Source organism: Cervus canadensis, chromosome 11 (assembly GCF_019320065.1).
Source record: "Cervus canadensis isolate Bull #8, Minnesota chromosome 11, ASM1932006v1, whole genome shotgun sequence".
Lineage (NCBI taxonomy): Eukaryota > Metazoa > Chordata > Mammalia > Artiodactyla > Cervidae > Cervus > Cervus canadensis.
Window position 1 is genome coordinate 51,354,585 of NC_057396.1, and position 15,161 is coordinate 51,369,745.

At 40.4% G+C, this 15,161-nt stretch overlaps 1 protein-coding gene across 1 annotated transcript in view; it reads left to right on the forward strand.

The window, feature by feature from the left end:
- Positions 1-204: 204 nt before the first annotated feature.
- Positions 205-15,161, forward strand: part of ACER3 (alkaline ceramidase 3) — a 152,403-nt gene continuing 137,446 nt past the window's right edge. Inside the window, exon 1 of the mRNA XM_043481536.1 lies at positions 205-416. Within this exon, the coding sequence (XP_043337471.1) occupies positions 314-416 (103 nt within the window). The 5' untranslated portion in view covers positions 205-313. The remainder of the gene's footprint in view (positions 417-15,161) is intronic.

The following is a 15,161-nucleotide window of genomic DNA, read 5'->3' on the forward strand; positions in this document are numbered from 1 at the left end:
ACTGCCTCGGGGATGTCAGGAACGCCTAACCCACAGCCAAGGGCGTGTCTAGGCGGGGCCGGCGGCCCAGGTCACACCCCTTCCCGAGGAAGGAGGGGGCGGGGCAGTCCCCGGCCCTCGGCCTGGGCTCTGCGCCGGCCGCGGTGGGCGGGGTCTGTGGTCCGGCCGGTCGCTGACGGCGCCGGGCCCCGCCCCTCGGGGACGGAGGGCGGGCGGGACGCTAGACTAGCGCGCCAGCAGGGCCAGAGCCGGCCTGGGAGCCCGCGGAGCCGATCGCAGCCAGTGGAGCGCTTGGGCGGCGGCGGCGCGCGCGATGGCTCCCGCCGGGGACCGCGAAGGCTACTGGGGTCCAACGACCTCCACGCTGGACTGGTGCGAGGAGAACTACGCGGTGACCTGGTATATCGCAGAGTTCTGTGAGTGCGGGTGCCGGCCTGAGGCGGGAGCGAGGGAGGGAGGGCGCCGGTCTGAGGGGGAGACGCCGCGTGAGGAAGGCAGAGGGCGGACCTGGCCGCCGGGGGAGGCACCGGGCCTGGCCGGGGGAGGTGGCGTAGCGGAGACCGGGCCAGGGCACTGGAACGGGAATGTTGCGGAGGAAGGCAGCAGCTAGAGCAGTCCAGAGTGGCGGGTGGGGAGGGCCAGTCTGGACGGGTTGAGGGTGGCCTTGAAATTGGGGGGCGGAAGAGAAGTGGAGAGCCCCTGCTGGACCTAAGGGGAAAGCCTGAGGGGCAGGGTTGGGAATGGGGATTCCGCTGCCTGAGGGGCGAGTGGGACAGCCCGAGAAGAGCTCGGGACAGTGGGGGACTCTGCTCGTTTGAATGAGGGCCCGAGACACCTGCTCCTACTGTTGCTGTCACCACCTTCGTCATAAGGGCACAGGAGAAGGGAACAGGTCCTAGCTCAATCTTCCCCCAAATACGTGAAAATACGGTCTTTGCCTTCCTCTTTCTCTGTTCCTGTGAGACCTCTTCGGTCACTTTACAGGGAACGGTTTTCCCCGTGTCAGATCCCGACCCCTGTCTGTACCCCCAGCCCACTCCCACCCGGGGTATCTTCGGTACCAGAAATCACCTCCTCTCGGAGTACGATCGTTCGGCTATCTCCTTGCATCCGGAGGTAGACGGCAGCCTCTAGTCAGTACCTTCCGGCTCGTGCCAGGCTCCTAAGGGCACAAGGGTTCCAGTCCCGACTCCACCCTGCCTCCTCTCCGACTACCTGACAAAGGTATAGGTTCTTCTGAGGACAGTACTTGCACTGATTGCACCTACTGAGGACCTGGGAAGAATCTTCTTCCAGTTGCTGCCCCTGACTGGTCCCTTGGGGCTCTGCGTGTGTATTTCCCCAGATGGACGTTCTTGCCAGGCAAGGAGAGCTCAGGAAAAATCTGCCACTTCTTTTTTGTAGTTTACTTTCGTCAAGTTTTAAGAGCACAATATTTGATCCTTCAGGTGCCTGCTTCTGGCAAGGTACAGAGAATATTTTTTGGCTCACTATTACTGCCTTCTTTTAATTGGCTCAACTTTCTCAGGACAGGAAGCAAAACCCTTTTTTAGCTAACCTTCCCATTGTTGGGTCTTTTCCCCCCAGGCATGTGTTTGGCTTTGTGGGAAAGAGACAAGACTTTCTTGTCAGCCAGCTGATCCTCCTTTATTGTGTTCCCTGGTAATTGACTAGCATTTAAAAAAAAAAAAAACAACACAAGAAAACTGGTTGTTTTTAAGACTTTCAGTACCATTTTCTTTAAACTGTGATTTAGGCTGAGAGTTACTTTTCCTGAACTACTAGTTAAATTAACAATTTTTACATAGTAATGGATGGATATGGACAAAGGGATCATTTGTAGTGTAATTATTTGGCAGCTCAAATGTTGGAGAAGGAAGTGCTTTACATATTTGTTGTTAGATCACTTTGACAAGTCCATACACGGTCCAGAGGAAGTCCATGAGAGAAGGGGCTTAAAATGTGCTTTCTGAACTAGAAATGTGTAATGTGGAAAAGTGAAACTCAGGAATCTTCAAATGTTGATTGGGCTGTAGTATAGAATAGATAAACTTCCTGTATTTTTCTAGAATGTGAAATTAGAGCCTATGGGTGGAAACTACTTGAAAGGGGAGAGATTTTGGTTCAACATAAGGAAAATTTTAAAGTTATAATCATTGAATGGATTGAATCGAGAGGTAGAGGGCTTTCTGTCACTAAAAGTGTTAAAACAGGCCTTGCTAGGCTAACTCACATAGAATAGTTCAGAGGGAATTAATTGCTTGGTGGGCTTCGCTGGTGGCTCAGTGGTAAAGAATCCGCCTGCCAATGCAGGAGACTTGGGCTTGGTCTCTGGGTCAGGAAGATCTGGGGAGGAGAAAACGGCAGCACACTCCACTATTCTTGGAGTGTGGAAGAATCCTAGAAAATTCCATGGACAGAGGAGCCTGGTGGGCTACAGTCCATGGGGCTGCAGAAGAGTCAGACATGACTTAGCAACTAAACAATTGTTTGGTAGAGAAAAGGGATTGGCTTCAGTTGGACTTTAGGTCCTTTGCAACTTTATGGGTCAATATAGGTAATAATGACTGTTAGTTTAGAGTCAAGGATTAGAATCAAAAGAGAAAACTGACAGTTAAGTCATGTGAGATATGAGAGCGCAAGATACTGTTGTTCTGACAGATAGCTCTGAAAAATGGGAAATGGCTTTGGTTCTTAATGTCCTCAGAAGAGGAAACTCTGAGCAGACTAGGTATCAGGGAGTGCAGGAAGAGGATGAGTGAGTGTTGGCAGCCCTTTGCACTTGTACCATGGAAGAAAATGATCTGAAAGAATTTAAGGTCAACCTTATTACCCAGTAAGTAGTGTGAATCTATTCATATCTGAATATGAGACTTTATCTTTGAAAAATAGGCTGATTAATAATGTGTTTGGGCTCCCCAGGTAGGAGCAGTGGTAAAGAATCTGCGTGCCAATGCAGGAGACATGAGCTTTGATCCCTGGGATTAGGAAGATCCCATAGAGTAGGAAATAGCAACCCACTTCAGTATTCATGCCCAGAGAATCCCATGGACAGAGGAGCCTGGTGGGCTACAGTCCATGGGTTAGGAAAGAGTTGGATATGACTGAAGCAACTTAGCATGCATGCACAATAATGTGCTTAAAGCAAAGCAACTTTATCATGATTAAAATATTTACAATAATGATAGAAATATTAATGATAATGATAATGGTGATAATAGCTATATATAAGTGCTTACTATGTATCACATTTTGCTAAGCACTTCATATATCTTATCTTTTTTGACATTTACTATAATTCCAAAAAGAAGGCATTAACCCTAATAAGTAATTTAAGGTTGCAAAAAAGTCAGGTAGAGATAATATTCAAGTTGAGGTCTGACTCTAAAGCTACTATACCATATTATTTCTATCACGTATTTATTGTTTTGCCCCAGCATGCAAGGGATGAGGACAAGCATGAAGTAGTATACTATCACAGATGACAAATAACTCTTCAGGAAGCACATCTCTCAGCATTGGGTGTGTGTGTTTTGGGTAATTTAAAAACAGGTTTGGGGAATTGCATGTAAAGATGGCAGCAGTTCTCAGTCACTAAAAAACTTTAAACACAACCTTCTTAACATCATCCAGTTTGAGTTCATGTTCCTTTTTTGTTTAAGTGGATTTTAACAAACACGGGAAAAGGTAGTTTCTCTCTTTTTTTCAATAGTTTTTTTTTTTTTTTAATTGATTAATTCGGCGGGGCTGGGTCTTAGTTGCTGCATGTGAACTCTTAGTTGAAGCAAGTGGGATCTAGTTCCCTGACCTGGGAGCAGACCCAGGCCCCTTGCATTGGGAGTGCAGAATCTTAGCCACTGGACCACTAAGGAAGTCCCTTTGATGGTTTCTCTTCAGTTGTGAAATACTAAATACCTTGATGTGCCAGAACTTACAAGTACAGACAGTCCTCACTTTGCTTAGTAGGGTGGGACAATACAAATGACTATGCAAGTTAAAACCTAGCTAATCAGTCTTAATACTCAATAAGAAAAGTTATGAGTGTTCTGTGACTTTTACATATTTTTGTCAAACATTGTAAATCCTCATTGTTAGTCATAAATATATGAAAAAATAAAAAAAATATTAAAACATACTTTTTTCAGTCACTAAGTTGTGTCCAACTGTTTGTGATCCCATGGCCCCATGGACTGCAGCACACAAGGCCTCCCTGTCCTTTACTGTCTCCCAGAGTTTGCTCAAACTCATGTCTATTAAGTTGACGATGCTATCCAACCATCTCATCCTCTGTTTAGTACACTGTAATTTAAAACATTAAAATCATTGAGAGTTAAAATGTTTTATTTCTTTGTCGAAGAACTTATCTAGAATAGCTTGAGTAGAACTTGCCTTCTTGTCATGTAACTTATGATACAGAATGAGTATATATATATTTTTTTTCTTCTGTGCCTTGGTGGATTGTCTTCATCCTTTCTAAGTTTGGATCACTTTCCAACATTTCATTCTTAGCACTTTCAATATTGTGGAATATTTCTGAGAGTTCCTTTAATGCACAGTTTTTGCTGGTGTCACTTCTGGTCCATCTTCATTCTTTTTTCACAACCAGTTTCTTTTGTAACTCCATTTATGTTTGAGTTTTTTTCTAACATGGTTACTTTTTAAAAAAATTATATTGAAGTATAGTTGATTAACAGTGTTGTGTTAATTTCAGCAAATGTGCAGCAAAGTGATTCAGTTATACATATGTACATTCTTTTTCATATTCTTTTCCATCATGGTTTGTCATAGGATATGGAATGTAGTTCTCTGAGCTATACAGTGGGACCTTGTTTATCCATTCTCTATATAATAATTGAAGTGAAGTGAAGTGAAGTCGCTCAGTCGTGTCCTACTCTTTGCAACCCCATGGACTGTAGCCCACAAGGCTCCTCTGTCCATGGAATTTTCCAGGCAAGAGTACTGGAGTGGGTTGCCATTTCCTTCTCCTGGGGATCTTTCTGACCCAGGGCTCGAACCTGGGTCTCCTGCATTGCAGGCAGACACTTTACCGTCTGAGTCACCAGGGAAGCCAAGCCCATATGATAGTTTGCACCTGCTAATCTCAAACTTCCAATCATCCCTCCCCCACCCCAACACTATTACTTTTTTTTGTTTCTTTTCTGCACTTTCATCATTGTTGGCCTGTTCCATCTTTCAATTATCCATTTTTGTAAAATGCCACATATATTGCTCACCGGGAGACTAGGAGGCAACTTAGCTACATGCTTTGCCCTCTGTACATGAACTGAAGAGCCAGATGTGCAGTGACTAAACACCAACAGACTTTGCCTTGGGCTAGGCTTATTCAAGCTAGATAGGTGTTGGCTCTTCTTACAGATTTGCTGCTCCTCTCCCCATCCTGTTCACAGGAATTGGGCAGAAGGGAAGCAGGGCAACCCTCAGTCTTTCACTGAGGGATGGGATTTATGATGGGATTCTCTTAGATCGGATAAAGGGATAAACTATCCTTTGTTGCCAGTGCAGCAGGAGACTAGAGAGGCTTTAACCAGCTGCCTCTGCCATACACATGTGCTCAGTTCAGTTCAGTCGCTCAGTTGTGTCCGACTCTTTGCGACCCCATGAATCACAGCACGCCAGGCCTCCCTGTCCGTCACCAACTCCTTGAGTTACTCAAACTCATGCCCATCGAGTTGGTGATGCCATCCAGCCATCTCATCCTCTGTCGTCCCCTTCTCCTCCTGCCCCCAATCCGCCCCAGAATCAGGGTCTTTTCCAATGAGTCAACTCTTCGCATGAGGTGGCCAAAGTACTGGAGTTTCAGCTTCAGCATCAGTCCTTCCAGTGAACACCCAGGACTGATCTCCTTTAGGATGGACTGGTTGGATCTCCTTGCTACTTGTATCTTATTGCACACTTTTCCTTTCCTTTTTTCAGGCCCTTTCCTACTGTCTTCTCTGAATAGTGGCCTCTAGGAATTGAGCATACTTCAGGCTTCTTTTGGCCCTGGGGTTCTGTGGGCTTGGTGGAGGTGGTGTCCGTGTCACCTTAAGGAAGATAGTATTTTTCCTGAGTTATTGACAAGCAAACAGCACTGCCTCTGACTCGTGACTAAGAAACACCACTGAAGAATGAAGGCCAAATGGAGGGCCAAATTCATGGTACCAAAGGGTTTGGATTTAATGTATACAAGTCAGAGATGGCCAGTAAATTGTTTCAGTTGCTGTGATTTTGCTGTGATTTGTGTTTCAGTTGCTTCCTATTGCATAGGAAGCTGAATGTTAGGTCCATGAATCAAGGTAAATTGGAGGCAGTCAAGCAGAAAATGGTAAGAATAAACATCGACATCCTAGGAATCAGTAAACTAAAATGGACAGGAATCGGTGAATTTAATTCAGATGACCATTATATCTACTACTGTGGGCAAGAATCCCTTAGACAAAACAGAGAAGCCCTCATAATCAACAAGAGTCTGAAATGCAGTACTTGGGTGTAACCTCAAAAATGACAGGATGGTCTTGGTGCTTTTCCAAGGCAAGCCATTCAATATCACAATAATTTAAGTCTATATGTATACATTGGATTGCAAGGAAGGGGGGTACTTGATGCATAAGGGCTTTACAGTGTTAGTACTGGAAGAACAGCTAGCTGTTTGTATACTTATTTATTAATCATTGTGGAAAAACACATGTAACATAAAATTTACCATTGTAACCATTTTTCACTGTACAGTTCTGTAGTATTAAGTACATTGACATCATTGCATAACCAATCTCTGTAACTCTCTCATCTTGCAGAACTGAAACTCCAGATCCATTTAACAGCTCCATTTCCCTCCTTCCTCCCTACCTACCCCTAGACCCTGGCAACCAGTCTTCTGCTTTCTGTCTTTATGAATTTATATAAGTGGGATCAGCAGTGGGTTTTTTTTTTTTTTTTTTTTTGCAACTGGCTTATTTCATTTAGCATAATGCCCTTATGTAGCATTTTGTACCATGTATTAGAACTTCCTTCTTTCCAAAGGCTGAATAGTATTTCATTATGTGTACGCTGCAATTTGCTTATCCATTCATCCACTGATGGACACATGGGTTGCTTCCACCTCTTTGCTTTAGTGAATAGTGAGGCTGTGACATGGGTGTACAAATATCTCTTTGACCCAAAAGTGGAATTTCTGGTTCATATGGTGACACTGCAGCTATTTTAACCTTTTCATTAGAAAAAAAGCATTTTATATCTTCTTATTTTCTTTTTTGGGCAATTTATTATTTTTCTTATATAAATTGTAGCTTAATACTTCTACGTAAATTATGATTATTAATATACTTTATCCCTATTTAAAATAGTCAAAAGCACATGTGACTCTCAATCAGAGGATATGTTACTGCACTGTATTGATTCATATGAGATATATAAGATAATATATTACCTTAATGTATTGGTATAATTCTATTCCAAAGAAAAGCAGCATAATATTTTCATTGCAGCCTTATTTCAGATAAATTTGACTTTTGAGATATTGAAAATAGCCAATAGAAATAATAAAAGCTAACATTATAGGACACTTAATGTGCAAAGCTCTGTGTGTATATTATCTTATAAGAATGATTATTATAATCCTTATAGCTCTTTTAAAGTTTAGGAAGGTTAAGTAACTTGCCCTAGGTCACAGACTATTAAGTGGCAGAGCTTAAGTGACCATCTAAGGGCCGTCTGATTCTAAAGTTATCCTCTTAACTCTCATACTGTCTTGCCTCCTTCCATTACTACTTTTTCAGACTCCAGTGAGTCCAGGGACCTCAGGTTCATAACTAGTGGTCTAACCTCATTTTATATATAAAGAGAAGAACCTTGAGAGTTGACATGATTTGCCCAAGATTATATTGCAAATTAGTTATGAAACCTAGACCAGAATCCACATTCAGTTATTTCTCAGCATGGGAAATGGTAGAGCTGAGGAGGATGATGTCAGATGTTGTTGATGTCATATTGTTAATGAGTTACCAGGTCATAGGACTTCCTCAGAACAAAAAGCGTGCCTAATGAACTACTTTTTTTGTGTTGAAAATACCTAACAACTATAGAGTGCTTTACAGTAGTGCTGCTCAGATTTTCATGTGCATGTGAATTATCTAGAGGTCTTGTTAAAATGCATATTCCAGTATAGTAAGTCTGGAATGTAGCCTTAGATTCTGCGTTTCTTATAAGCTATCAAGTCATTACTATCAAGTTTTATAAGCTATCAAGTCTGGAGATTATACTTGGAGAAGCAAGACTTTATAGTTCACAAAGCACTATTAATTCTTTTTTTCCTATGGGATGTAAGTGTTCTCCCTGTTTGTAGGTAAGAAATCAAGTTCAGAAGGATAAATGACTTCTTCAGGATCACAGGGCTGATACTGGAATCTAGGATTCTAACTTGAAAATCAAGTTAGGTGTTGATCACCACCCTCTTAACAGGCCAAAAACGCTGCATGTGAAGAAAAGTTTGAAAATGATTATTCTGGGTCATGAGCCAAATTGAATTTAAAATTGAACATATTACATTTTCATTTTGGAAACAATTTTCTTTTGTTCCTGATACCTAAGCCAAGCTCAAGCCAAACTATCTTTTAGACTTTGGTTTATATTTAGAAAGCTTTCTTAAATGAACAATGCAAAGAAGTAGAGGAAAACAACAGAATGGGAAAGACTAGAAATCTTTTCAAGAAAGTTGAAGATACCTAGGAAATGTTTCATGCAAGGATGGGCACAATAAAGACAGAAATGGTAAGGACCTAACAGAAACAGTAGAGATTAAGACGAGGTGGCAAGAATACACAGGAGGACAATACAAAAAAGGTCTTAATGACCCAGATAACCATGATGGTGTGGTCACTCACCTAGAGACAGACATCTTGGAGTGTGAAGTCAAGTGGGCCTTAGGAAGCATTACTACGAACAAAGCTAGTGGAGGTGATGGAATTCCAACTGAGCTATTTCAAATCCTAAAAGATTATGCTGTTAAAGTGTTGCACTCAATATGCCAGCAAGTTTAGAAAACTCAGCAGTGGCCACTGGACTGGGAAAGGTCAGTTTTCATTCCAATTCCAAAGAAAGATGATGCCAAAGAATATTCAAACTACCATACAATTGTTCTCATTTCACATACTCTTAAGGTTATGCTCAATATCCTTCAAGCTAGGCTTCAGCAGTTATGTGATCTAAGAAATTCCAGATGTACAAGCTGGGTTTTGAAGAGGCAGAGGAACCAGAGATCAAATTGCCAACATTTGTTGTATCATGCAGAAAGCCAGGGAGTTCAGAAAAACATCTACTTCTGCTTCATTGACCAGGCGAAAACCTTTGACTGTGTGGATCACAACAAACTGTGGAAAATTCTTAAGAGATGAAAGTACCAGACCACCTTACTTGACTCTTGACAAACCTGTATGCAGGTCAAAAAGCAGCAGTTAGAACCAGACATGGAACAACTGACTGGTTCAAAATTGGGAAAGGAGTATGACAAGGCTGTATATTGTCACCCTGCTTATTTAACTTGTATGTGGAGTGGTGGTGGTTTAGTCGCTAAGTCATGTCTGACTCTTGCGACCCTGTTGACTGTAGCCTGCCAGGCTCATCTGTCTATGGGATTCTCTAGGCAAGAATACTGGAGTGTATTGCCATTTCCTTCTCCTGGGGATCTTCCTAACCCAGGGATTGAACCCAGGTCTCTTGCATTGCAGGCAGATTTTTACCAACTGAGCTACAAGGGAAGCTCATATGTGGAGTATATCATGTGAAATATCTGGTTGGATGAATCACAAGCTGGAATCAAGACTGCTGAAGAAATGGCAACAACCTCATATATACAGATGATACCACTCTAATGACAGAAAGTGAAGAGGAACTAAAGAGCCTCTTGATGAAAGAGGAGAGTGAAAAAGCTGGCTTGAAACTCAACATTCAAAAAACTGAAATCATGGCATCTGGTCCTATCACTTCATGGCAAATAGAAGGGGAGAAAGTGGAAACAGTGACAGAATTTATTTTCTTGAGCTCCAAAATCACTGTGGACAGTGACTGCAGCCATGAAATTAAAAAGATGCTTGCTCCTTGGAAGGAAAGCTATGACAAACCTAGACAGAGTAATAAAAAGCAAAGATATCACTTTGCTGACACAGTTCTGTATAGTCAAAGCTAAGGTATTTCTAGTAGTCTTGTATGGATGTGAAAATTGGACCATAAAGAAGGCTGAATGCCAGAGAATTGATACTTTTGAATTGTAGCGCTGGAGAAGACTCTTGAAAGTCCCTTGGACAGCACAGAGATCAAACCAGTCATTCCTAAAGGAAATCAACCCGTGTATTCATTGGAAGGATTGTTGTTGAAGCTGAAGCTCCAATACGGTGGCTATCTGATGCAAAGAGCCAACCTATTGGGAAAGATTCTATTGCTGGGAAAGATTGAAGGCAAAAGGAGAAGGGGATGGCAGAGGATGAGATAGATAGCATCACCAACTCAGTGAACATGAATTTGAGCAAACTCTGGGCAGTAGTGGAGGGCAGAGGAGCCTGGTGTGCTGCAGTCCACAGGATCTCAAAAAGTTGGATACAACTTAGCCACTGGATGACAACAACTATATTTAATAATTAGTTGTAATATAGTAGTCCTTCCTCATGTTCCGAGACCCTGAAGGGATGCCTGAAACAGCCCTATATAGTAGACCTTCCTTACGTTCCAAGACCCTCAAGGGATGCCTGAAATAGCTGTATATAGTAGACCCTTGAACAACACCAATCCTCTATATAGTTGAAAATCCACATACTGATTTACAGTTAGCCCTCCATATCCCTGGTTCATATCTGTGGTTTCAGCCAACTGTGGATTGTGTAGTATTGTAGTATGTATTTATTGAAAAAAATCCACATATAGTGGTTTTGCACAGTTCTAACCTGTTTTTGTTCAAGGGTCAACTGTATATTTTTTTTTTCTTATATACATGTATGATAAAATCTAATTTATAAATTAAGCTCAATAAGAGATTAATAACAGCTAATAATAGAATAGTTATGACAATATACTGTAATAAAAATTATGTGACTGTGGTCTCTCAGAATATCTTATTGTACAGTACTCACCCATATTGTTGTGATAATCTGAGGTGATAAAATGCTTACACATGATGAGAGGGCATTGTGTCCTAGTGTTAGGTTACTATTAACTTCTCATGTTTCTGAGAATGAGATTTATTTGCTTTGCATGACCCTGGACCATTGAACCATAATGACGTTGATGGTTGAGGATCTCAGGTGGGATAGAGCAGGACAGGGTGAGATTTCATTGTGCTACTCAGGTTGCTGCATAGTTAAAAACTTATGAATTGTTTATTTCTGAAATTTTCCATTTAATATTTTCAGACTGCAGTTAACTAGGGATAATTGAAAGCTTGGAAAGTGAAACTGCAGATCAGGATACTGTATTTGAAGGCTAAAGTACATTTTGAAGTCTAACCTTGATTTAGCATTTACCTAGGTTGTCCAAGATTTTAACTAGGGAAAATTGTAATTTGGTAGCACTTGTTGGAAGAAATGATGTATTTTTATTTATTTTTAATCGAACAGTAATTGAGGTTTGAGTAAATAAGGAGAACAAATAACTCAAATTGTGATTTGGGGAACTTTATTAACTAGAATAAAGAGAATAGTAAACATTTAAAGTTTTGTTGAGTGCACTGTTATTTCAGGTTGAAATTTTAAGTTGCTTCTTTGATTTTGGGCTTCTTTCCTTTCCTTTACCAACTGTTTCATAGTGGGTGGGAGAAAAAAACCCTTACCTGGAGAGTTTGAGATAGTGCAAGAGAGTGATTTAAAAGAAGTTAAGGCATGAAGAAACATTTTAGGACTCAGAAAAATGATTGATAGCGGAAGCAGTTTATGGTGACATGAAACCTTACATGTTTTACTGTGAGGAAAGTATTTCACCTGATAAAATGACTTGAAGTCAGAATCAAAATCCTGACTGAACTTTCTGCCACCGAACCTGTCTTTGGCAAATCACTTAATCATTCTTTCTACCATTTTTCTTTCTATAAAATGAGAAAATGAATATTTGGTAGGGTTATGAGAATTAAGTGGCATATGCGAAAGCACACAGGGAAGTGCCTGGCAAATACTAGGTGCTAAATAAGTATTAGCTGAATTGAAATCTAGTCAAAATAAGTTTAAAAAATAAATCCTTGCTTTGTTATAGTTGTGACCTTCTTATCTGTGATGGTTAGTTTTATGTGTAAACTTGACTTGGCTAAGTATCCAGTTATTTAATCAAATACTTCCCTGATAGCTCAATTGGTAAAGAATCTGCCTGCAATGCAGGAGACCCTGGTTCTATTCCTGGGTTGGGAAGATCCCCTGGAGAAGGGCTGGGCTACGTACTTCAGTATTCTTGGGCTTCCCTCGTGACTCAGCTGGTAAAGAATCTGCCTGCAATGCGGGAGACCTGGATTCGATCCCTGGGTTGGGAAGATCCCCTGGAGAAGGAAATGGCTACCCACTCCAGTATTCTGGCCTAGAGAATTCCATGGACTGTATAGTCCGTGGGGTTGCAAAGAGTCAGACAGGACTGAGTGACTTTCAATTTCACACTGTTTAATCAAATACTGATTTAGGTGTTGCTGTGAAAGAATCTTGTAAATGTGGCTAACACCTACAGTCAGTTGACTTGAAGTAAAGATTACTGTTAATAACATGACTGGGCCTTATTCAAACTATTGAAAGGCCATAATAGCAAATGCTGAGTTTAGGAATTAGGGTGGGGAGGTTAAGGGCCCCCCAGGTGGTGCAGTGGTAAAGACTCTGTCAGCAAATGCAAAGGTATTGATCTCTGGGCTCAGGAAGATCCCATGGAATAGGAAATGGCAACCCACTCTAGTATTATTGCCTGGAAAATTCCATGGACAGAGGAGTCTGGCAGGCTACAGTGGGTAGCAAAGAATTGGACATGACTGTGCATGTGGGGAAGTTAAACCTTTACTTGGGGATGAATCCTATTTGAACACCCACCTTGGAGGAACTTCCCTACTTAAACCCTCTTCCCTTTCTCCCTTTGTTTATTTGAATATTTTGTCAATATACCAAATTTTTAGATGTTTTCAGTGGGAAGGTTGGTTGGAGTATCTAGTGTGCCACATAGTCTTAACCCATAACCCAATTGCTTTTATATCTGCATTTCCTTTGTCATTTGTAGCTGCATCCCAGTCAGTGTATACCCAGAATTAGGTGCTTCTTCTGTTTCTATTTGAAGACTTTCTACTGACTGAAGAGTAAAGGCCAAATCATAATACAGTATGAAAAGCCCCCCTTTTTAAAAAAAAAAGTTAATATTTTCACAGGTACAGCAAAGTTAGAAGAATTTTGCAGTGAATATCCTAGACCCTAACAATAATGTTTTAATATACAGTACTTATTTTATCATGTTTATTTATCCATTCCATTCTCCATCTATCAGTTCATTTTTTTGGATACATTTCAAAGTAAATTGTAAACATCTGTACACTTTTCCCTAAAATACCTCAATATGTATATCATTAAAATTCAGTTCTTACCAGAAAAAATAAAAGTGAATCTGTAGATAAAAAAAAAAAATTCAATTCTTTGTTTTTTCTTTAGATGTAAAATTTATATTCAGTGTAAATGCACAAATCTTATGTGTGTTTGCTATATTTTGAGAAATGCATATATTTGTATAATCCAAACCCCTATCAACATAGAGAACTTTACCATCAAACATGAAAGTTCCTCATGCTCCTTTCCTGTAATTTTCACTGTCACCTTCCTTCTTCTCCAGGGCAACCACCTGTTCTGATGTTTTTCTTCACCATTGATGAGATTTGTTCATTCTAGGACTGTATATAAGTGGAATTATATATTAAATATATATATATTATATACTATATATATATATATTATATAGTATATATATTAATATATTAATAATATTTGCTATTTGGTGTAAAGCTTCTTTTACTTCCATAATGTTTTTGATAGTCATTGTCTCGTTGCATGTGTTGGTAGTTCCTTTTTATTGCCAAGAATATTCCATTGTATGATATTAACACAGTTTATCTATTTTCCTGTTTGTGGACACCTGGCTGTTTTCAGGTTTGAAGTGAAGTGGAGTGCAAGTCACTCAGTCGTGCCTGACTTTTTGCGACCCCATGGACTATACAGTCCATGGGATTCTCTAGGCCAGAATACTGGATTGGGTAGCCTTTCCCTTCTCCAGGGGATCTTCCCCACCTAGGGATCAAACTGAGGTCTCCTGCATTGCTGGCAGATTCTTTACCAGATGAGCCACAAGGGAAGCCTGTTTTCAGGTTTGGGTAACCATAAAGCTGCTGTATACATTCTTGTACAAGTCTTCCTGTGGATATATTTTCATTTCCCAGAGGTAAATACCTAGGATTGTAATAACTGGGCCATAGAATAGTCATATGTTTAGTTTTATTAGAAAATTTCAGAACTTTCCTCAGAATGGTTAGTGTTTTTATTCACAGCATTTGATCCACATTCTTTTTTTTTTCTTCATTTTTTAAAAATTGAAGGTAGTTAATTTATAATGTTGTGTTAGTTTCAGTATACAGCACAGGATTCACTTATATATTATCTTCAGATTCTTTTCTATTATAGGTTATCACAAGATATTGAGTACAGTTCTCTGTGCTATACAGTAGGACCTTGTTTACCTATTTTATGTATAGTAGTGTGTACGTCAATCCCAAACTCCTAATATACCTTCTCTCCTTCCCCACTGCTATCCCCTTTGTTAACCATAAGTTTGTTTTCTATGTCTGTGAGTCTGTTTCTGTTTTGTAAGTTCATTTGTTATCATTTTTTCACATGTAAGATTTCACATGTAAGTGGTATCCTATGATATTTGTCTTTCTCCTACTTCACTTAATGCAATAATCTCTAGATCTATCCATGTTGCTACATATGGCATTATTTCATCTTTTATGTGTGTGTGTATATATACATATATATGCATCATATCTTTACCCATTCATCTGTTGATGGACATTTAGATTGCTTCCACGTCTTGGCTATTGTAAATAGTGCTGCTGTGAACGTTGTAGTTTTCGTCTTTTCTGGATATGTTCCCGGGAGTGGGATTGATTCTGGATAATA